At 34.5% G+C, this 25,761-nt stretch overlaps 1 protein-coding gene across 1 annotated transcript in view; it reads left to right on the top strand.

Moving 5' to 3' along the window:
- The window catches only part of LOC100894945 (kita-kyushu lung cancer antigen 1 homolog), a 72,191-nt gene extending 46,460 nt beyond the window's left edge, over positions 1–25,731 (top strand). The window contains exons 3-4 of the mRNA XM_078363039.1: positions 24,490–24,626; positions 25,426–25,731. Coding sequence (XP_078219165.1) covers positions 24,490–24,626; positions 25,426–25,731 — 443 coding nt within the window. The remainder of the gene's footprint in view (positions 1–24,489; positions 24,627–25,425) is intronic.
- The last annotated feature ends 30 nt before the right edge of the window (positions 25,732–25,761 follow it).

Genomic DNA, 25,761 nt, shown 5'->3' with positions numbered 1-25,761 from the left:
ATTAATAAAAACACCCCAGAAGATTTTGAGGTGTAATAAAAACTATTGACTCATACACCTTTCCAGACCTATCTCACTCTTTTATCCTACATATAAACAGGACTATAGATGTTCGAGCTGTTCCTGAAATATTATTTGCCTTTCCTGTTTCATTGTACATATTATACTATTATTTTTACTTAGAATGTCATCTCCTGATATGTCTTCCAATTGCAGTCTTAATTTTAAAGGTTTTATTTCAGATCTACTTCTTCCATTGTGCTCTTGGACTTCTCCCAATCTAGAATCGATTTCTTACTCTTTGAGAACTCCTGAAACGTTTCTTTTAAAGCACTTATACCTTGTGTTAGAATGAAATGCATCGCCTCCATTAGACCCTAGTCACATAATGACTTTTCCTTAGAGAATCTGTATGTACTATAATTCTTAGCTCAGTTACTTGAGCAGAGATATAGAATATACTTGTTGAAAAGATGAAACTACTTTCACTAATCTGCAAATAATAAAATTGCCTGTGAATACATTGCTATTAAGATAATAAGATAACTCCTTTGGAACCCCAAAGTTATTAAAGTATACAATGGAAACCTATAGTTTCTATAAATATATAGATATATAGAAATACAAATATATGAACTCACATGGCTCCTATATATTCTGTTAATAATAGAGAATCTATACTGTTTTCTGATTTGCTCAATTTTGCTTCACACTGTGACTTACATGCCATCCATTTTACAATAGTAAAGATAATATGCCTTTACAGAAGCAATGCTTATGATACTATGCTGTGAATCACTAAGACAACATCACTAAAACAAAGCTTCTTGGCACTTCTTCAAGTAGATCTTCTGAAGATCACTTCCAAAATTTGATTGTTTTTAACTTGTTCTCATCTAGTGAACTAATTCACATCATGGACTAAAATCCCCCCAAAAAGAGACAGAAAACGCTCTGCTATAAAATTAATAGAATGATTATTAAAACTTCAAAAAGGCTTTGATTTATACAAAAACGAAGGTTTCATTGATTAAATAAAATCTATTTTCTGTTAATAAATGTGGCTTAATGGCAATGAGTTATCAAAAATAAGGCTTTTAAAGTAGAATATGTCCTAGATTTATGTACTAGAAGTAATAAGGTATTTTATGCTTGGCAGGATAAATGTGAACCAACAGGTAAATTTCATCATAATTCTAGGGCCTCAGGAAGTTTTAAAAGCTTATGATAGATTGTTCTTTTAAAACAATAAAAATTTAAATAAAAAGAAATATAGTTTCCATGGCATTGAAGTTATGCTGGCTCTGTGTGTGTGTTTTTCATTATATTAATAACTCACTTTTGTCATGAAAGATATATATTTCTGAGGAATTGTGAAATAGGTTTTATATCCCTTCTGGATCCCTCCTGTCTTCTCTCCTTAGTGCCTTCGTTTTTCTGCTGTCAACTTGATGCCTTTGTTTTTCTGCTGTTCAAGGTATTCTGCTATGGTAATCCTCTTCTTTCTTGCCCAGACTTGAACCACTTTCATATGTCAAAAGTATTCCATTTTTTAAGGAGTCATTTAAATAAGTGCTTCTCAAACTTTAATGTGCATATGACTCACTTGGCATCTTGCTAAAATGCATATTTCATTTAGTAGTGCTGGGTTGGGGCCTGCAATTTGACATTTATAACAAGCTCCATGGTGATGTCCATGCCTGCTAATTTTGGAGCAGTTTGAGTAGTAAGGTTTTAGAGGACAAACATATTTCAATCAACTAAATATTTGTTATCTGATAATAGCTGAACTTTTATCATCAATAATTCATATATAAACATAAAATGGAAATTTATTTTATTTTGTTGGAAAAATATATTTTTAAATGTACTTTAGGTTCTGGAGTACATGTGCAGATCATGCAGGATTGTTGCATAGGTACATACATGGCAATTTGGTTTGCTGCCTCCATCCCCCTGTCACCTATATCTGGCACTTGTCCCCATGTTATCACTCCCCAACCTCCCCACTCCCTGTTATCCCTCCCCTACTGCCCCCCAACAGACCTCAGTATGTGATGCTTCTTCCCTGAGTCTACATGTTCTCATTGTTCAACACCCTCCTATGAGTGAGAACATGCAGTGTTTGATTTTCTGTTCTTGTGTCAGTTTGCTGAGAATGATGATTTCCAGATTCATCTATGTCCCTACAAAGGACACGAACTCATCTATTTTTATGGCTGCATAGTATTCCATGGTGTATATGTGCTACATTTTCCTTGTCCAGTCTATCATCGATAGGCATTTTGGTTGGTTCCAGGTCTTTACTATTGTAAACAGTGCCACAATTAATATATGTGTGCAGTGCCTTTATAATAGAATGATTTATGATCCTTTGGATATATACCCAGTAATGGGATTGCTGAGTCACATGGAATTTCTATTCCTGAGTCCTTGAGGAATCGCCGTATTGTCTTTCACAATGGTTGAACTAATTTACACTCCCACCAACAGTGTAAAAGTGTTCCTATTTCTCCACATCCTCTCCAGCATCTGTTGTCTCCAGATGTTTTAATGATTGCCATTTTAACTAGTGTGAGATGGTATTTCAATGTGGTTTTGATTTGCATTTCTCTAATGACCAGTGATGAGCATTTTTTCATATGTTTGTTGGCAGCATAAATGTCTTCCTTTTAAAAGTATTTGTTCATATCTTTCACCCACTTTTGAATGGGTTTGTTTGCTTTTTTCTTGTAGATCTGGTTTAGTTCTTTGTAGATTCTGGATATTAGCCCTTTGTCAGATGGGTAGACTGCAAAATTTTTTTCCCATTCTGTTGTCGGTTCACTCTGATGATTGTTTCTTTTGCTGTGCAGAAACCCTTAAGCTTAATTAGTTTGCACTTGTCTATTTTGGCTTTTGTTACCATTGCTTTTGGTGTTGTAGTCATGAAGTCTTTACCTATTCCTGTATAGTTTTGCCTAGGTTTTCTTCTAGGGTTCTTATGGTGTTAGGTCTTATGTTTAAATCTTTAATCCATCTGGAGTTAATTTTAGTGTAAAGTGTAAAGAAGGGTTCTAGTTTCAGCTTTCTCCACATGACTAGCCAGTTTTCCCAACACCATTTATTAAACAGAGAATCCTTTTCCCATTGCTTGTTTTTATCAGGTTTGTCAATGATCAGATGGTTGTAGATGTGTGGCGTTACTTCTGAGGCCTCTGTTCTGTTCCATTGGTCTATGTCTCTGTTTTGGTACCAGTACCATGTCGTTTTAATTGCTGTAGCCTTGTAGTATAGTTTGAAGTCAGGTAGCGTGATGCCTCCAGCTTTGTTCTTTTTGCTTAGGATTGTCTTGGCCATGTGGGCTGTCTTTTGGTTCCATATAAAGTTTAAAGTGTTTTTTTTCCAGTTCTATGAAGAAGGTAAATGGTAACTTTATGGGAATAGCATTGATTTCTAATTTTAAAAATTCCTGGCTGTGTCATGTTTAAAAACTTCCAGATGAATGTTAAAATTATTTTCCCAGGCTGGGAGCGGTGGCTCACGCCTGTAGTCCCAGCACTTTGGGAGGCCGAGGCGGGTGGATCACGAGGTCAAGAGATCGAGACCATCCTGATCTGCATGGTGAAACCCTGTCTCTACTAAAAATACAAAAAATTAGCTGGGCATGGTGGCGCGTGCCTGTAGTCCCAGCTACTTGGGAGGCTGAGGCAGGAGAATTGCCTGAACCCAGGAGGCAGAGGTTGCGGTGAGCCAAGATCGCGCCATTGCACTCCAGCCTGGGTAACAAGAGCGAAACTCCGTCTCAAAAAAAAAAAAAAAATTATTTTTCCAAGCTTCAAGAATCCTATTGGGATTTCAATCTGAATTACAGTAAACTTAACATTTGAGTTTTGAAAAACTTGGCATGTTCATAGTATTTAGTCTTCCTTTCCCTGAACATGTTACTCTTCTACATTTATGTAAATCTTGTACCTCCCCCGGTAAAGTTTCGTAATTTTGTTCAGACAATTTTTATTATTTCTGAGTACTTTGTGTATTATATTACCTTGTATGTGAATCTTATTTTGGCCTACACTATTTTCTAACTACTTATGATCAGTTTTTAGGAAATCTCTTTAGTCTGTTCATACATTTTGCATATAGACACTTCACTGAACTTTTTCATTAGTTCTAATGTTTTATATAGAATTTTTAAGATTTTCTATGTGCCTATTTCTCGTTACATGTATTGGTATTTTTACACCAGTATTAAACAATTATACTGATGTAGCATGCTTGTCTTGTTACTGATTTTATTATAATGTCTCCAGTGTTTCACTATTATGAATGATATTTGTTATTGTTTTTAGTTGAACATACTAATATTAAGGAACTATTCTTTCATGGTCAGTCTTTTGAAAAACGAATGCTTTTTAAAAAAAACTGAGAAATCGGTGCTGAAATTCAGAAAATGCCTCTATGGACATCTATTGGGATAATCGTATAACTTAGTTTTCTTTTGGATGTGATATAGTAAGAGACTTTCTATTGTAGTCGTTTTGATATTCTTGAAATAAGATGGGTTGGTGATATTATCTTCATTTTATTTTTCCGTATTTTATTTGCCTAGTTATTTATTTAGGACTTTTTGAATTTTAAATGAATCAGTCCTTAAATTACCTGTGCTATATTTGGCAAGATTTTATATCAACGTTCTATTAGCTTCAAGAAACCATTCCATTATGTGATTTTTAAATCTAATAATTATGTATCCTTGAAAATCTTTTTTTAAAAATGTAAATAATATTAGGGAATTTGTACATAGTGTTACAATAGAATATAAGCTGCAAGAAGGATTTTTGTCTATTTTCTCTACTATTTTATCTCTACTATCTAGAACAGTGTCTGGTACAGGGTAAATATTCAGTAACTATTTATTGAATGAATGTGAAGTAATGAATGGACTCCTCTGGCATTTCTTGGATTTGTTTGGAACATTTCTTTTTGTTCCAGTTTATCTCATATTTTTCTTTACAAAGGCATTTTAAGGCACCACATAGACACACACACGTGTGCATTCTCTCTCTCTCTCACACACACACACACACACACACACACAGACCCCTACCTCAAAAAAAGTATTTTTTACGAATAGGATTACATCAAACTAAAAAGCTTCTGCACAGCAATGGAAGCAATCAACAAAGTAAAGAGACAGTCCACAGAATGGAAGAAAATATTGCCACAAGGAATTAATAACCAGAATATATTAGGAGATAAATCTCCCTAGCAAAATAATAATTCTATTAAAAATGGACAAAAGATCTTAGTAAATGTTTGTCAAAATAAGACATACAAATATACAACAGGTATGTGGAAATATGTTCAACATCACCAATCATTGGAGAAAACGCAGTTTAAAACCACAGGATAATATGATCTTATTCCAGATACAATGGCTTTTATCAAAACAACAGGCAATAACTAAAGGAGTACATTGGAATTTTTGTAACACAAAGGATAAATGTTGAGGTGATGAATATCTCATTTACCCCGATGTGATTATTATGCATTGCATGCCTTTATCAAAGTATTTTACATAACCCATACATATATACACCTATTATGCACCCACATTTTTTTAAGAGAGGCAATAATGGATACTGAAGAGGAGGTGGAGAAAGGGGAACCTTTGTACACTCCTGGTAGGAATGTTAAGTAGTTCAGCTACTATAGAGAACAGTATTGATATTCCTCAAAAAAAAAAAACTAAAAATAGAACTATCATATGATCCAGCAATCTCACTGCTGTGTATAATATATCCAAAATAAAGGAGTGTGTCAAATAGATATCTGCACTCCCACATTTATTGCAGGTCTATTCAAAATAGCCAAGATAGTGAACCTATGTGTTCACTAAAGGATGAATGGATTTAAAAATGTGGTACATATCACAATAGAATTCAGACTTAAAAAGAAAGGAAAGTCTATCATTTACAGAGGCATGAATGAAATTAGAGGAAATTATGTTAATTAAAATAAGCCAGGCAGAGCAAAACAAATATTGTGTGTCCTCACTCATGTGTGGAAGCTAAAAAGTTATTGAACTAATAGAGATAGAGAGTAGAAGGATGGTTACCAGACTCTGGGAAAGGTAGTGCTTAAGGGGAAATAAAGAGGGGCTGGTTAATCCGTACGAAAATCCAGTTAGATTGAAAAAGTAAGATATAGTGTTTGGTTGAACAATAGGGCGACTGCAGATAACAATAACATTCTACATATTTCAAAATAACTAGGAGAGTGAAATCAGGATGTTCCTAACACAAAGAAATGATAAACACTTAAGGTGATAGCTTTTCTATTTTCCCTGATTTGATCATTATACATTGTATGCTTGTATCAAAATATCACATGTAAAACTATTATGTATTCATAAAAATTAAAAAATAAATTTTTAAATGTAAAAAAATTATTTTTAGAAAAGTAAAGTATAGATGTTACTAGCAAAACCATATATTTTACTTAAATTTCCAACTGATATTAAGGAAAATTTTTAAAATTTTATGTTTTCTATTTTTAAAAGTTATGAATAGGCTGAAAATTATATTTTAAGAAAATGTTCAAGTTAGCATTTCAATGTTTCAGTGATAGACATAATGAATTGTTAAAGTCTTAATTTAAACTGAACATGTAGTTCATTCTGAGGGAAAAAGCTAAAAGCAGTTTCTTTTCTAAGTCTCTTAATACTTTCCAGACTATATATAAATAAATAATTAATTTTATATGTAATTTTACATATAATTAAAGTAGCATATCCTCAGCAAAATAATGTGTTAATTTATGTTAACCATTAAATACTATGTTAATTACGTTAATACTCAAGTGACTTGAGGATTCTGGTGTTACAGATCAATGATCTATGGTATATTTCACAGATACAATATACCAATTATTTATTTGACCCTGGATAATATGGTGTACTTCCAAACATAAGGAAGCTGTAATTGAAAAGTAGAGCAACCAAAAAAAATGAAATAAACCTACAGTGCCCTCTGTTGATGAACTAGAGAATATGTGATCAAAAAGAAAATTTTCAACTATTTGTGTTTCTTGATTTTTATTTCAGTTTATGTTTTTGTGTCTGAATTTAATTTCATGGGATGAACTTCTTATGTTATGTTTTTGTATCAGTCAGTTCAAAATTATATAAGTGAATAGGGAAAATGTGGAAACATTAATAGTTAATGTATTGCATCCTGCTGCATGGCCTTGAGGAGGCATGATATAGTTGACCTTGTTCTGGGAGAATAACAATAGAGAAGAATCCTTTTAGACAATTTCAGTGGAGATGTTTGAAGAAGAAAATATGTGGAATTCTGAAAAAAACAGATGGATATTCTCTTCCTCTTTTTCTCTAATTTTCAAATATCAGTAGAAGTTCTCACAACTAAGCAAGTTCCTTGCAATTTATTGGCAAGAATAGGAGTTGGTGTCCTGAGACTAAATCTAAATCCCCTTATAAAGAAGGTTGATAGAGATCCACAAAGATTGAAAAATATCCCCACAATACTCTTATTCTTTTTCTCTTTAGTATTATACCATAAATTTTGATTGGGCATATTGGCCACTTAGAATAAATACAGTATTTCTTAGCTTCCTTTGCATTAGCTTTGGTCATGTGACTATACTCTCAACCAGTAAAATGAAAGTAGCATCATAAACAATGTTTGGCAAATGTCCTTAAAAGGGACAAAGCATCTTCATGTACATGATTGCTTAAAATCCCTTAAAAGGGAGGAGACATGTTCTTTACTTTTTCCGCAAGTATAGTAGCTGAGATCAGTTCAGCAAACATTTTGGACAATGAAGTTGAAAATATATGTTGAGGATGGCAAAGAAACTGTATATAACAAATCTAAATTGCCCAGTCGATTTATGAATTTCTCTTCCATGAGCTGGACTGCCTGTCCCATAATCAACTATATTGTTTTTGTAAAGTTATTGCTATTTTGAATCTCTGCTACAGCTAAACTTAAACCTAAATGAAAAAATAAAGATTATTATGGTAATGATTTTCAAAAAGACTATTAGTGGGGTCCTCTCAAACTGCATGTGAGTACCCCATAAAACAACCAACCAAGATTGCTACTTACATACTTGAAAAACTGAAAGATACACAAGGACAAAATGACACTAGCAATCATAATGAATTTATAGAATTACATTTTTCAACTAGTTATGAACACATTGACATATTTAAAATGCTTGTAAAATGCTGCCAAGGTGTCTTCACTTATTCATTTTCTCTGCACAGGAACTCAAAACTAAAACCATATAATAAATAGCGATTCTCTGCTATTTGAAGATAAACATATGGAGGCAGTATAATGAGGGAAACTGGAATCAGGAGATCAGGTTCTGAGTTAACTAATTCTGAGACCTTAATCAAAGCAATTAAATAATCTATGCCACCTTCTTCAAATGCAAAATGGGAATTACACCTGTCCTACCTGCTACAGAGGGTTGTTGGGAAAATTAAATGCAATCATGTACATGAAGATGCTTTGTAAAGCATAGAAATAATAAACAAATATAAGGGCATGAACTTACTGTCCAGATAACTGGAGGCAGCAAACAGTTTTCATAAATAAATTTTCCATGTAACAAAATATGTTCATCTAACTCTCATTATCATGAAAAGCACTGTAAATAACTCAATTATAATGTAAATATTACATATATTCAAACACCAACTTGAAAATATTCATCGAGTTGCCTCCCAGTATTTGATAGTGAGATGCAAATGACTAATGAATCAGATATTTTCAAATTAACATTGTTTTTTCCAGGTTTATTGATGTGTGATTGACAAAATTTGTGTATATTAAATGTATAACCACATGATTGATATGCATGTGCATTGAGTAATAATTGCCACAATCAAATTAACTAACACATTTCACCACACATGGTTACTATTTCTGCCAGTGTGTATGTGTGTGTGTGAAGCGAGGACAGTTAAGCTCTGCTGTCCTAGTAATATCAAGTAAACAATACAGTATCATTAATTATAGTAACAATGTTGTACATTAGATCCTCAGAAATTATTCATCTAATCACTGAAAATGTGTATCCTAAAATCTACCCAATTTCCCCAATTCCTGGCAACCACCCTCTTAATGCACTCCAAGTTCTCCATTATGCTAAATGAAGTAAGTCATGTAAATATCTATGTTGTCTCATATGGAATCTTAGAAATAAGCTAATTTCTATGTTCTCATGGATGGCAAGATTTCCTTCTTTTTATGGCTGATTAATATACCATGTGGGTGTGCATTTGTATATAGTATGTGTATATATATACCATACACCATATTTTCTTGAACGTAAGCGTCATTAATTGACGGACACTCAGGTTGTTTTCATATCTTGTCTATTGTGAATAGTGCTGCAACAAACAGAAATGCAAATAACTCTTTGACGTATTGATTGTATATGTACACAGAAATGAGATACCTGGATCATAAGGTAGTTCTGTTTTAAATTTTTTGGCATAATGGCTGAGCTAATTTCCACTGCTACTAACTGTGTACAGGGCTCCCTTTCTTTATGCTCTTGCCAACACTTGTTATCTCTGGTTTTTTGATAGTAGTCATCCTAACATGTGTGAGGTGATATTTCATCATGGTTTTGACTTTCATTTCTCTGATAATTAGTGACATTGAGCACCTTTTCATATATTGGTTGACCACTTCTATGTCCTCTTTGTAAACATGTTTATCCATATTCTTTGCCCATATTTTAATCAGGTTGATTTTTTGCTACTTAATTGCATGAGCCCCTTACATATTTTGGACATTAATCTCATAGGAGATAGTTTATGGTTTGCAAACATTTTCTCTCATTCCATAGGTTGCCTCTTTATTCTGTTATTTCCTTTGTTATGCAGAAGATTTTTTGGTTTGATGTAATCTCACTTGTTTTTTGTTTTGGGATTTTTTTTTTCTTTTGTTACCTGTGCTTTTGGTGTCATAGCCAAATAAACATTTTCAAACTCATTGTCATGGAGCTTTCTCTCTATGATTTTTTTCTACAAATTTTATTGTGTCACATCTTACTTTAAGTCTTTAATATATTTGAGTTAATTTTTGTCTATTGTGTAAGACAAGGGTCCAGTTTATTCTTTTGTATGTAGATATCCTGTTTTACCAACACCATTTTTTGAAGAGACTATCATGTCCCTACTGTGCGTCCTGTACCCTCGAGGATTAGTTGACTGTATATGCATGAGTTTAGTTTTGGACAATCAATTCTGTTTCATTGGTCTCTGTGTATTTTTTTTTTTTTTTACTGAAAGTATCACATTCTTTTTATTACAATGGCATTGTAATAAACTTTAAAATCAAGAAATGTGAGGCTTCTCGTTTTGTTTCCCTTTCTCAAGATTGCTTTTGTTTTTTGGGGTCATTTGTTACATACAAATATGAGGGTTGATTTCTCTTTGTGAAAAAAACTTTGGGAGTTTTGTAGGAATTGTATTGAATCTCTATATACTTTTGTATAATGTAGGCATTTTGTTAATATTAAGCCTTTCAATCAATAAACATGGAATATATTTACATTTATTTGTGTCTTCAATTTTTATCAATATCTTATAGTTTTCAAGATATAAATCATTCATTACCTTATTTAAAAGTATTCCTAATTTTTTAAAAAGTTTTGAATATTTATTTTATTGAGATGAATCTGAACTTAACATGAAAGTATAACTGATTTCAGTTCTATATTTTTATTCTTTTTTTTTTTTGAGATGGAGTCTCATTCTGTCACCCAGGCTGGAGTGCAGTGGCACTGTCTCAGCTCACTGCAACCTCCACCTCCCAAGCAATTCTCCTGCCTCAGCCTCCCAAATAGCTGGGATTACAGGCATGTGCCACTGCACCCAGCTAATTTTTGTATTTTTCATAGAGATGGGGTTTCACCATCTTGGCAAGAGTGGTCTCGAACTCCTAACCTTGTGATCCACCCACCTTAGCCTCCCAAAGTGCTGGGATTATAGGCTTGAGCCACCGTGCCCAGCTATTCTTTTTTTTTTTTTTTTTTTTGTAGGTACATGAGCTATTTTGATACAAGCATGAAATATGAAATAATTGCATTATGGAGAATGGGGTTTCCATCCAAGCATTTGTCCTTTGTGTTAAAAACAATTCAATTATATTTTTAAGTTATTTTAAATGTACAATTAAATTATTATTGATGATATCACTCTGTTGTACTATTAAATAATAGGTTTATTCATTCTTTCTATTTTTTGTACCTATTAAGCACCCCCAACTCCTCCCAGTGCCTCTACTACCTTTTGCATCTTCTGATAACAATTTATCTACTCACTATGTCAAGGAATGCAATTGCTTTTCATTTTAGATGCTACAAATAAGTAAGAACATGTGATGTTTGTCTTTCTGTGCCTGACTTATTTCACTTAACATAATGATCACCATTTTGATCCATATTATTGCAAATGACAGAATCTCATTATTTTTACAAGAGTACTTCATTGTATATGTATGTACTAGATTCTCTTTATCTATTCATCTACTGACACACACACAGGTTGCTTCTAAATCATGACTACTGGGAATAGTGCTGGAACAAACATGGGAGTGCAGATACCTTTTCAATATAGTCATTTACTTTATTTCAGTCATTTACTTTATTTCAATATAGTCATTTACTTTATAATCAGCAGTGGAATTACTGGATACTCCAAACCCTTCTCCACAGTGGTTGTAGTAATTTATGTTCCCATCAACAGTGTATAAGGCTTCCTTTTCTCCAACTCCTCACCAGCATTTGTTGTTGCCTGTCTTTTGAATGTAAGCCATTTTCATTAGGGTGAGATGATATTTCATTGAAGTTTTGATTTGCATTTCTCCGATGATCAGTGGTGAGCACCTTTTCATAAGCCTGTTTGCCATTTGTATGTCTTCTTTTGGAAATATTTATTCAGATATTGAGCTCATTTTTGATTGAATTATTAGATTTTTTTCCTATAGAGTTGTTTGAGCATTTTATATATTCTGGTGAGATGGGTAGTTTGCAAATATTTTCTCCCATTGTGTGGGTTGTCTCTTCATTTTGATGATTGTTTCCTTTGCTGTCCAGAAGCTTTCTAAGTTGATTCCACCCAATGTGACCGTTCTTGGTTTGGCTGCCTGTGATTGTGGGATATTACTCAAGATATTTTGCCCAGAAAAATGTCCTTGAGATTCTTCCTCAAGTTTTCTTATAGTAGTTTTATAGCTTGAGGTCTTAGATTTAAATCTTTAATTCATTTTCATTTGATTTTTGTATATGGTGAGAGATAGATAGTGCTCAGTTTTGCTCTTCTGTAAATGGATATCCAGTTTTACCGGCACCATTTATTGAAGAGACTGTCTTTTTCTTAGTGTATGTTTTGGTAACTTTGTCAAACATAAGTTCACTGTGGATGAGTGGATATGTTTCTGGGTTTTCTATTATGTTTCCTTTATCTATGATTCTGTTTTTATGCCAGTATCATGCTGTTTTGGTTACTACAGCTATGTAGAAAAATTTGAAGTCAGATAATATGATTTCTCCAGTTTTGTTCTGTTTGCTTAGGATAGTTTTGACTATTCTGGATCTTTTGTGGTTCTATACAAATTTTAGGATTACTTTTTGTATTTCTGTGAAGAATATCATTGGTATTTTTATAGGGGTTGCATTGAATCTCTAGATTGCCTTGGAAAGCATGGACATTTTTAAATATTAATTATTCCAATCCATGAACATGAAACATCTTTGAATTTTTTGGTGTCCTCTTCAATTTTTTATCAGTGTTTTATAATTTCATTGTAGATTTTTTTTTGCAATTTCTTTTTCATTGTAGATTTTGTTTACTTCTTTGGTTCTTTCCTAGATATTTAATTTTATTTGTGGCTATTATAAATGTTTTTTTAAAAATTTCTTTGTTTTAGATTGCTCAATGTTGGCATATAGAAATGCTACTCAGTTTTGTATGTTGATTTTGTATCCTGCAAAATTACTGAATTTGTTTATCAGTTACAAAACTTTGTGGTGGAGTCTTTAGGTTTTTCCAAATATAAAATCATATCACCTGCAAACAAGCATGATTTGACTTATTTCATTCCAATGTGAATAATTTTTATTTCTTTCTCTTGTCAGATTGTTCTAGCTAGGACTTCCAGTCCTATGTCAAATAACAGTGGTGATGGTTGGCAACCTTATTGTCTTCCAGATCTTACAAAAAAGGCTTTTAGTTTTTTCCAATTCAGTATGACATTAACTGTGGGACTTTGATATATGGGTTCTATTATGACATATGTTCCTTCTATCCCCAGTTTTTTGAGGGTTTTTATCATGATGGGATGTTGAATTTTATAAAATGCTTTTCAGCATCAGTGAAAATGATCATAGGGTTTTGTCTTTCATTATGTTAATATAATGCATCACATCGATTGATTTGCATATGTGGAACAATCATGACAAACCTGGGATAAATCCCACTTGCTCATGATGAATGATCTTTTTAATATATTGTTGAATTCAGTTTGCTAGTATTTTATTGAGGATTTCTGTATCAATATTAATCAGACATATTGGCCTGCACATTTCTTTTTTATGTGTCTTTGGTTTTTCCATCAGGGTAATTCTGGCCTTGTAAAACTAGTATGAAAATTTTTCTTTCTACTCTGTATTTTAGAATACTTAGAGTAGAACTAGTATTCGTTTTTTTAAAAATGTTTGGTAGAATTCAGCAGTGAAGCCTGAGCTTGACTTTACTGGGGCATCTTTATTAAGGCTTCAATCTCATTACTTGTTATCGGTCTGTTGAGGTTTTAGATGTCTTTCTGGTTCAATGTTGGTAGGCTCTAAATGTATAGGAATTTATTCGTGTTCTCTAGATTTTCCAATTTACTAGCATATAGTCACTCATAGTGGCTACTAATGTTTCTTTGAATTTTGGCAGTATATTTTGTAATATCTTTCATTTCATCTCTGATTTTATTGATTTGGGTCTTCTCTCTTTTATTCTTTGTCTACTTAAGTTTGTCAATTTTGTTTAACATCTTAAAAAACAACTTTTTGTTTTGTTGATCTTTTGTATTGTTTTCTTCATTTCAATTTTTCCTTTGAAATTTTTCTAAGTTCAGATCTTACTTTTTCTTTTAAAGTTAATTTTTGGTTTGGTTTTCCCTGGCCTTTCTAGTTCTCTAAAATACAATATTAGGTTATTAATTTGACATCTTTCTTCTTTTTTGATTTAAGAACACATAGCAATAAATTTTCCTCTTATACTGCTTTTACTCTAGCTCATATGTTTTGGTATGTTTTGTTTCCATTATCATTTGTTTCAAGAAATTTTTTCAATTTCTTTATTGACCCACTTGTCATTCAGAAGTGTATTTTTAAAATTCCATTGTATCTACATAGTTTCAAATATACCTCTTGGAACTAATTTCTAGTTTTATTCCATTGTGATCAGAGAAGATGCTTGATATTATATCATTTTTGAATGATTTAACTTGTTTTATGACCTAAAATGTTATCTATCCTTAAGAATGATAATGTGATGAGGAAAAGAATTTGTATTCTGCAGCTGTTAGAGGAACTGTTTTGTAAATATCTATTAAATCCATTTGGCTTATAGTACAGATCGAGTCTGTTGTTTCTTTGTTGATTTTCTGTCTGCAAGATCTGTCCAATGCTAAAAGTGGGGTGTTGAAGTCTCAGCTATTGTTATATTGGGGCCTATCTCTCTCTTTAGCTCTAATAATACTGATTTTGTATATCTGAGTGTTCCAGTGTTGGATGCATATATATTTAAACATGTTATGTCCTCTTGCTGAATTTATCTCTTTATGATTATATAGTGACTTTCTTTGTCTCTTCTTATACTTTTTGTTTTGACATGTACTTTGTCTAATATAAGTATAACTCCTGCTTTTTTAAAGTTTCATTGGCTTGGAATATCTTTTCCCATCCCTTTATTTTAAGTATATGTATGTCTTTATAGGTGAATTGTGATTTTGGAGGTAACAGATTACTGGGTCTTGGTTTTCATACCCGTTCAATCACTCTGTCTTTTATTTGGAAGGTTTAGTCCATTTACATTCAATATTATTATTTATTCATAAGTAAAGACTGACTCCTGCCATTTTGTTATTAGTTTTCTGGTTATTTTGTGGGCTTTTCTTCTATTTTTCCTTCTTTCCTGTTTTTTACTGAAGGTGATTTTCCCTGGTAATATGAATTAGTTTCTCACTTTTTATATTTTGTTCATTTACACTATGCTTTTGCTACAAGTTACCATAAGGCTTCAAATATTAACTTATATCCCAGCACTTTGGGAGGCTGAGGTGGGCGGATCACAAGGTCAAGAGATCGAGACCATCCTGGTCAACATGGTGAAACCCCATCTCTACTAAAAATACAAAAAATTAGCTGGGCATGGTGGCGCGTGCCTGTAATCCCAGCCACTCATTAGGCTGAGGCAGATGAATTGCCTGAACCTAGGAGGCGGAGGTTGCAGTGAGCCGGGATCGTGCCATTGCACTCCAGCCTGGGTAACAAGAGCAAAATTCTGTCTCAAAAACAAACAAACAAACAAAAAACAACAAAAAAACATTAACTTATAACCCATTATTTTAAGCTGATGGAAATGTCACATTCTTTGCATTTACAAAAAAGACTAATAAAAAGTGTAAGCCCTTACTTTGTCTCCCCACTTTTTTGCATTTGTTGTACCTATTTATTTCTTGCTATATTCTCTATGTCTCGAAAAGTTGTTCTAGTTATTATTTTGATGAGTTAATCATTTAGTCTCTCAATTAGGATAAGCATAGTTTACACATCACAGTTACAGTGTTAAAATATTCTCTGTTTCTCTGTGTATTTACTATTCCCAGTGAGTTTTTTACTTTCAGATGATTAGTTTTGCTCTTTAACATTCTTTTCTTTTTGGTTGAAGGGCTCCCTTTAGAATTTCCTGTAGGACAGATTTGGTGTTAATAAATTCTCTCAGCTTTCATTTGTCTGAAAAGCTATTTCTCCTTCATGTTTTCACTGGATATATTATTCTAGGGTAATTATTTTTTTCTTTCAGTGCTTTAAATATACCACTCTGTTCTGGCATATAAGATTTCCACTGAAAAGTCAGCTGCCAGATGTATTGGAGCACTATTTTTTTTTATTGAATTTTAGGTTTTGTGGTACATGTGAAGAACATGCAAGATAGTTGTATAGGTACACACATGGCAGTGTGTTTTGCTGCCTTCCTCCCCTTCACCCACATTTGGCATTACTCCCCAGGCTATCCCTCCCCAGCTCCCCCACCCCGCTGTCCCTCCCCTAGTCCCCCCAATAGACCCCAGTGTGTAGTACTCCCTTCCCTGTGTCCACGAGTTCTCATTTTTCATCACCCGCCTATCAGTGAGAATATGCAGTATTTCATTTTCTGTTCTTGTGTCAGTTTGCTGAGAATGGTGTTCTCCAGATTCACCCATGTCCCTGCAAAGGATATGAACTCATCATTTTTGATTGCTGCATAATATTCCATGGTGTATATGTGCCACATTTTTCCTGTCCAGTCTATCATCGATGGGCATTTGGGTTGGTTCCACATCTTTGCTATTGTAAACAGTGCTGCAATGAACATTCGTGTGCATGTGTCCTTATAGTAGAACGATTTATAGTCCTTTGGATATATACCCAGTAATGGGATTGCTGGGTCAAATGGAATTTCTATTTCTAAGGCCTTGAGGAATCGCCACACTGTCTTCCACAATGGTTGAACTAGTTTACACTCCCACCAACAGTGTAAAAGTGTTCCTATTTCTCCACAGCCTCTCCAGCATCTTTTGTCTCCAGATTTTTTAATGATCACCATTCTAACTGGCGTGAGATGGTATCTCAATGTAGTTTTGATTTGCATCTCTCTAATGAGCAGTGATGATGAGCATTTTTTCATATGTTTGTTGGCCTTATGTATGTCTTCTTTTGTAAACTGTCTGTTCATATCCTTTGCCCACTTTTGAATGGGCTTGTTTGTCTTTTTCCTGTAAATCTCTTTGAGTTCTTTGTAAATTCTGTATATCAGCCTTTTGTCAAATGGGTAAACTACAAAAATGTTTTCCCATTCTGTTGGTTGCCGATTCACTCTAGTGACTGTTTCTTTTGCCGTGCAGAAGCTGTAGAGTTTGATTAGGTCCCACTTGTCTATTTTGGCTTTTGCTGCCAATGCTTTTGGTGTTTTTGTCATGAAGTCCTTGCCTACTCCTATGTCCTGGATAGTTTTGCCTAGATTTTCTTCTAGGGTTTTTATGGTGCCAGGTCTTATGTTTAAATCTTTAATCCATCTGGAGTTAATTTTAGTGTAAGGTAGCAGGAAGGGGTCCAGTTTCTGCTTTCTGCACATGGCTAGCCAGTTTTCCCAACACCATTTATTAAACAGGGAATCCTTTCCCCATTGCTTGTTTTTGTCAGGTTTATCAAAGATTGTATGGTTGCAGATATGTTGTGTTGCCTCCGATGCCTCTGTTCTGTTCCATTGTTCTATATCTCTGTTTTGGTACCAGTACCATGCTGTTTTGATTACTGTAGCCTTGTAGTATAGTTTGAAGTCCAGTAGTGTCATACTCCAGACTTTCTTCTTTTTGCTTAGAATTGACTTGGCTATGTGGGCTCTCTTTTGGTTCCATATGACGTTTAAGGTGGTTTTTTCCAGTTCAGTGAAGAGGGTCATCAGTAGCTTGATAGGGGTAGCATTGAATCTATAAATTACTTCGAGCAGTATGGCCATTTTCACAATATTGATTCTTCTTAACCATGAACATGGAATGTTTCTCCATTTGTTTGTGTCCTCTCTTATTTTGTTGAGCAGTGGTTTGTACTTTTCCTTGAAGAGGTCCCTTACATTCCTTGTAAGTTGTATTTCTAGGTATTTTATTCTTTTTGTAGCAATTGTGAATGGCAGTTTGTTCTTGATTTGGCTTTCTTTAAGTCTGTTATTGGTGTAGAGGAAGGCTTGTGATTTTTGCACATTGATTTTATATCCTGAGACTTTGCTGAAGTTGCTTATCAGTTTTCAGGAGTTTTTGGGCTAAGGCGATGGGGTCTTCTAGGTATTCTATCATGTCATCTGCAAATAGAGACAATTTGGCTTCCACCTTTCCTATTTGAATACCCTTTATTTCTTTTTCTTGCCTGATTGCTCTGGCTAGAACTTCCAGTACTATATTGAATAGGAGTGGTGAAAGAGGGCATCCTTGTCTAGTGCCGGATTTCAAAGGGAATGCTTCCAGTTTTTATCCATTCAGTATGATATTGGCTGTTGGTTTGTCATAAATAGCTTTTATTACTTTGAGATACGTTCTATCGATACCGAGTTTATTGAGGGTTTTTAGCATAAAGGGCTGTTGAATTTTGTCAAATGCCTTCTCTGCATCAATTGAGATAATCATGTGGTTTTTGGTTTTGGTTCTGTTTATGTGGTGAATTATGTTTATAGACTTGCGTATGTTGAACCAGCCTTGCATCCCCCGGATGAATCCTACTTGACCATGATGAATAAGTTTTTTGATTTGCTGTTGCAATCGGATTGCCAATATTTTATTGAAGATTTTTGCATCTATGTTCATCATGGATATTGGCCTGAAGTTTTCTTTTCTTGTTGGGTCTCTGCCGGGTTTTGGTTATCAGGATGATATTGGTCTCATAGAATGATTTGGGAAGGATTCCTTCTTTTTGGATTATTTGGAATAGTTTCAGAAGAAATGGTACCAGCTCCTCTTTGTGTGTCTGGTAGAATTTGGCTGTGAACCCGTCTGGACCTGGGCTTTTTTTGTGTGGTAGGCTCTTGATTGCTGCCTCGACTTCTGCCCTTGTTATTGGTCTATTCATAGTTTCAGCTTCCTCCTGGTTTAGGCTTGGGAGGACACAGGAGTCCAGGAATTTATCCATTTCTTCCAAGTTTACTAGTTTATGTGCATAGAGTTGTTTGTAATATTCTCTGATGATGGTTTGAATTTCTGTGGAATCTGTGGGGATTTCTCCTTTATCATTTTTTATTGCATCTATTTGGCTGTTCTCTCTTTTCTTTTTAATCAATCTGGCTAGTGGTCTGTTTATTTTGTTGATCTTTTCAAAAAACCAGCTCTTGGATTTATTGATTTTTTGAAGGGTTTTTCGTGTCTCAATCTCCTTCAGTTCAGCTCTGATCTTAGTTGTTTCTTGTCTTCTGCTGGGTTTTGAGTCTTTTTGATCTTACTCCTCTAGCTCTTTCTATTTTGACGATAGGGTGTCAATTTTGGATCTCTCCATTCTTCTCATATGGGCACTTATTGCTATATGCTTTCCTCTAGAGACTGCTTTAAATGTGTCCCAGAGGTTCTGGCATTTTGTGTCTTCATTCTCACTGGTTTCCAAGAACTTCTTTATTTCTGCCTTCATTTCATTGTTTATCCAGTCGACATTCAAAAGCCAGTTGTTCAGTTTTCATAAAGCTGTGCGGTTCTGGGTAGGTTTGTGAATTCTGAGTTCTAACTTGATTGCACTATGGTCTGAGAGGCTGTTTGTTATGATTTCAGTTGTTTTGCATTTGTTGAGCAGTGCTTTACTTCCAATTATGTGGTCAATTTTAGAGTAGGTGTGATGTGGTGCTGAGAAGAATGTATATTCTGTGGATTTGGGGTGGAGAGTTCTGTAAATGTCTATCAGGTTTGCTTGCTCCAGGTCTGAGTTCAAGCCCTGGATATCCTTGTTGATTTTCTGTCTGGTTGATCTGTCTCATATTGACAGTGGGGTGTATCCAGAATTTACAAAGAACTCAAACAGATTTATAGGAAAAAAACAAACAAGCCCATTCAGAAGTGGGCAAAGGATATGAACAGACACTTTACAAAAGAAGACATATATGAGGCCAACAATCATATGAAAAAATGCCCATCGTCACTCATCATCAGAGAGATGCAAATCAAAACCACATTGAGATACCATCTCATGCCAGTTAGAATGGCGATCATTAAAAAATCTGGAGACAACAGATGCTGGAGAGGATGTGGAGAAAAAGGAACACTTTTACACTGTTGGTGGGAGTGTAAACTAGTTCAACCATTGTGGAAGACAGTGTGGCGATTCCTCAAGGCCTTAGAAATAGAAATTCCATTTGACCCAGCAATCCCATTACTGGGTATATATCCAAAGGACTATAAATCGTTCTACTATAAGGACACATGCACAGGAATGTTCATTGCAGCACTGTTTACAATAGCAAAGACCTGGAATCAACCAAAATGCCCATCGATGAAAGACTGGATTGGGAAAATGTGGCACATATACACTATGGAATATTATGCAGCAATCAGAAATGATGAGTTTGTGTCATTTGTAGGGACATGGATGAATCTGGAGAACATGATTCTCAGCAAACTGACACAAGAACAGAAAATGAAACACTGCATATTCTCACTCATAGGCGGGTGATGGAAAATGAGAACACATGGACACAGGGAGGGGAGTACTAAACCCTGGGGTCTATTGGGGGGAAAAGGGGAAGACCAGAGGGAGGGGGAGGTGGGGAGGGATAGCCTGGGGAGAAATGCCAAATGTGGGTGAAGGGGAGAAAGGAAGCAAAACACACTGCCATGTGTGTACCTATGCAACTGTCTTGCATGTTCTGCACATGTACCCCCAAACCTAAAATGCAAAAGAAAAATTAAAAAAGAAAAAGAAGAAAATCCCAAATATGTTTTTTTTTATAGAAATATCAAAATCCATGCTAAAATTTATTTGGAAACACAAGAGATATCAAGTAACCAAAACTATCTTGAGAAATAAGAACAAAGTTAGAGGACACACATTTGCTGATTTCAGAACTTACCACAAAGCTGTGGTAGTCAAAACCATGTGCTGCTAACATAAAGACACACATGAGCCAACAGAACAGAGAGCACAGAAATGAACCCTTGAGTGTATGGTCAATGATTGTCAACAAGGGTGCCCAGACTATTCAATGAGGAACAATTCGTCTTTTCCATAAATGGTGTTGGGGAAACTGGATCAACACATGCTAAAAAATAAAGTTGGATCTTTTAGATGATATACAAATTTAACTCAAAAGGGATCAAATACCTAAACTTAAGGGATAAGAATATATGACTCTTAGAAGAAACATTTGAGAAAAGCTTCATGATGTTAGATTTGGTGGTGATTTCTGAGATATGACACCAAAATTGCAGGCAACAAAAGAAAAAGTAGGTAAAGTGGACTTCATCAAAGTTAAAAGCTTTTGTGCATTATAGGACATTATTAAAACAGTGAAAAAGCAACTCAAAGAAAGAAAATATTTTTAATTCAAATATCTGATAAGAGATTGGTCTCTAGCATATGTAAAAAACTTTTGTGACTCAACAGCAACAGAAAACAAACAAATTAAAAACCAGGAAAGGACTTGAATAGAGATTTCTCCAAAGAAGATATAAGCACATAAGTCACTCAACATTACTAATCATAAATGTAAATCAAAGTCACAATGAAATACCTTTCATAACTATTAGGATGTGTACTATATTTAAAAAAATAAGAAAATAGAAAATAACAACTGTTGAGGAGGATTTGAAGCAGTTGGAAACCTTGTACACTGTTCATGAAAATATAAACTGCTATAGAAAACACTGTGAAGTTCCTGAAAAAATTAAAAATAGAATCACTGTATTATCCAGCAATTCCACTTCTGCATATATACCCAAAGGAATTAAAAGCAGGGTCTTGAAGATGTTTTTGTACATCCATGTTCAAAGAAGCATTATTTACATACTAAAACATAAAAACAGCACAAGAATTTATCAACAGAAGGATAAGCCAAACATGATATACACATACTGTGGAATATTATTCAGCCTACCCTTCGTGGAAGAAAGGAAATTCTGGCATATGCTACAACATGGATGAAACTTGAGTATATTATGCTCATTGAAATAAGGCATTCAAAACAGGGCAAATATTGTGTAATTCCACTTAAATGAGGTATCTAATGAAGTCAAATTAATAGAGACAGAAAATAGAAGGGGGGTTGTCAAGGACTAGGGAAAGGGGAAAGTGGGAAGTTAATGTTTCATAAATACAGAGTTTCAGTTTCTTTTAATCTTAAAAGAGTTCTGGTGATAGATGGCTGAAGATTGCACAATCATGTGATTGTACTTATTGCCACAAAATCGTACACTTAAAATTGATTAAAATGTTAAATTCTACATTATATACATTTTACAATAAAAAATAAAATGAAAAAGTCAATCATTAGCAATAATACTCTAATGTGTTTGGTGAGAATATTTTCCAAGATTTCTGTAGTTTTCACTTAAATACAGTAGGATCAAAATTCAATGTCCTGTTGTTAAAGATAAGGTTAATGGACTTCACTTAATGTTATTCAATAAAACAGAAAACTTAGATGTCAGGAAGCCCACAATCACATACTAATAGAAGTGTTATTGCCCAGGCATTAAATGTTAAAATTTTTCAAAGGTCTATTCAAACTTCTCTTCATTTGTAGTCCTTATACTGACATGAAGAAATTTCTTATTTATCTAGAGTTTCAACTATGATTTACATGCAGATGACTCACAAATTTATGCCTTCATGTATCTCCCTGGGAACATTTATTTCATTTCCCAGTCACCTCATACTTGAATTGTCCAAGACTAAATTCATGACCAGCAACTCCATACCTTGTTATCTTCTATCCATCCATATCTCCATAACTTGTTATCTCCTAAGTCATAAAGCCAGGATCTTCACTCCCCTTTAGACCTCATATTTTATTAGGAGCTCCCACATCACCATGTGCTTTCTGGGTACCATTTATCTCAGCACTTTCACATACATTTCTGTATGTAATTAATGTCTGCCCCTTAAACTATAGTGCACATTACAGGTGAAGAAAGACTTTATTTTTGCTTATAATCAGATTCTTAAAATACAGAACAGTGTCTAGTATGTAAGTGTTTAATAAATATTCATTGAATCAATAAAACTTTAAGCTTTGTACTCATATGGTGTGATATGAAAAATTTGACATGGAATTTCTCCCTTCCCATCTGTATGAAGATGAGGGTTGTTTACCTAGCAGAATTACTAGGTAGCAGTTGGACACTCACCTTGAGATTACCGTGGATATTATTTTTAGTTCTGGGTCTTTAGGTCAGTGCCATAGTCTACATTTAACTGAATTTCCTGAACATTTCTAACTTGTCTAGTGAAATTATTCCTGTATGTGTTATCTCCCATTAATACAGCTCCAAGTACACTGTTCAGTCCCATGGTAGGAGAATATTAAATACTTGATGCTCACAAATGAGAGTGGAGATAGAGATCACGTGGATAGGGATGTGAATGTGGGTCTTTATCTCAGGGCTCAAACTCCATGGATTCAAGTCCTGCTTTTGCTATTAGTTTCAAATGAGTTTAACACATGAATCTGTTTCCACATTTACAAAAGTAGACGCAACAGTAAAAATACCTTGGTTCTGGACAACCAAACACCACGTTTTCACTTATAAGTGGGAGCTGGTGGGAGCTGAAGACAAGAACACATGGACACATAGTAAGGGGTAACAAAATGCACTGTGGCCTGTGAACAGGGGTGCAATCAGTGGGAAGGAAGAACATCAGGAAGAACAGAAAATGGGTGCTGGGCTAATGGGTGCTCGAATTAATACCTGGGTGATGGGTAGATCTGGCAGCATGCAATCATGGCACACATCTACGTATGTGACAAAACTGTACATCCTGAACATGTATCCTGGAACTTAAAAGTTAACAACAAATAAATTAAATTAAGAAATAAAATAAAAAATTTAAAATTATATAAACTTGAAATTTAAAAAACACCTTTAGTAGAAATTTATTGTGAGGCTTTTATGTGAAAATGTCTCAAAAATTATTTCTTAAACTGTAAAATGATGCAAATGTACATAATTATTCCAATATGACTAGGGTTTGAGTAAATTCTAAAATAGCAATATGAGTGTGGAGGAGGTAGCTTCTGGCAAAGATAATTTGTGGGTAACGACTTTTTACAGTCCATTTTTGTCTTGTGTTTTGAAGTGAATAAAAGAGTGGTTGCAGCAAAGACATATTTTTTAAGAGGTAGGAACACTAAATATTCTATGTAACCAATCCATTTTGAGTCTTTCCTTCCACCACGTTTCAGCTTCCCAGAAATCCCAAACTTCCTCACTGTCTTTCACTCTCATCTGAAAGGACCTGACACTGACCAGGTGAGCAGTTACTAAGTGTTGGCTGGTTTCCTGAAGGGGTGGTTGTTATGTCATCTTATTGTGGTGTAGCACCACCACGTGCATGCCCAATTGTGACTTCTCGTGCCCTCTTTAGTATATACAGCAGGACAACACAGAGCATCCCACTTGTACCAGGCAGTCAGGGACGCCTAGCATGCTGGCCCGAAGTTTTCCAAATTCGGGTGGCTAGAGGCCCACTGCTTCCTAAATACAAGCCTTGGGGGTCCAACCCAAAGAGAGAGAAGAGGCATCTTCTTTTTACTTATAGCAAGAGGCATTCTGTGTGCCTTGATGTTCATCTTCTGGAAAAATCGCTTTCAGGAAATGGTGAATGTAAGAGAGATTTGAATTAGATGAAGGTAGATGAATATATGGACTGGGGAGTGTGTATGTAAGAGAGTAAGATATAGTAAAATGAGAGGTAAGAGAAGATCACCTCATTCCTCTTTTTCGTTGGAAGGAGGCCCAGATTTTTACCCCTTACTCCGGCAATTCCTATATTCTGACCAGTGATTCGACAGTAGTGGTAGAATGCGTGTAACATAATGTGGATTAAAATTAAGGAAACGTATTTCCAAATTTCTCTTCTAAAAAGCCCCAAGTCCCTAAGTTATGTGGTCAGCTTTTCACTCATTGGAGAGCAAAGTGCAGCTGTAAGTGCCCATTCCCCACCACCATCTCCCACTTTAAGAATCTGTACCTTCTCTCTTTCTTCTCTTGCTTCTCCTTCCCCACGTGTCTGTTTGCTAATCTCACCATCTTTATTTTATGGGCACTCACAAATAATTCAAGTGTGAATGTGGATTTCCTGGTGTTAAAGTCACAAGTGAAGTGCTTTTAGATAAGAGTCAAAGACAGAGTTCATGTGTTTACCTACTGGACTGCTCAGGAAATATAAGGAAAGGATATGGAGCTTTGACTAAAGGCTACTTTCGTATATATTTTTTCTCAGTCTAGTTTTGGAAGAATATATTTTTGAATTAATGTAGTAATTAAATACACTTTTAATCTCTACCTCTTAGGGAAAATCAGTTTATTTTGGTAACCAAGATTAACCAAATTGTTTGGTAGTTGGGAAATTGCTTAGTTCGATAAACTACATATGTATAATTCCCTTTCTTTACAGAGAAGCACTGGCAAAATGTCATCAAATTCAACTGCTTTTGCACTAGTAAAACCCTATTCTACTGGGTTGATTAACAGCAATGCAGACAACAATCTTTCAATCAACAGCCTCTCTTGGGATATTTTAAATAATTTCCCACACTCGATACCCATGCAGAAGAGACTATTGGTAAACCTCAGGATGGTGGAATACAAGCTAGCTGAATTGGAACATTTCCTAGTTACCAAGGGTTTGAGAGGTGTATCAGTTGGCTGGAAATCCACCCAAAAGTATACAGGATGTAATTGCAGTGGTGGAAATCATTAAAGACACTTTGAGTAGATTCATTTCATTGTA

Source organism: Callithrix jacchus, chromosome X (genome assembly GCF_049354715.1).
Source record: "Callithrix jacchus isolate 240 chromosome X, calJac240_pri, whole genome shotgun sequence".
In the NCBI taxonomy this organism is placed as follows: Eukaryota; Metazoa; Chordata; class Mammalia; order Primates; family Cebidae; genus Callithrix; species Callithrix jacchus.
This window is presented reverse-complemented; position numbering and strand designations above follow the sequence as displayed.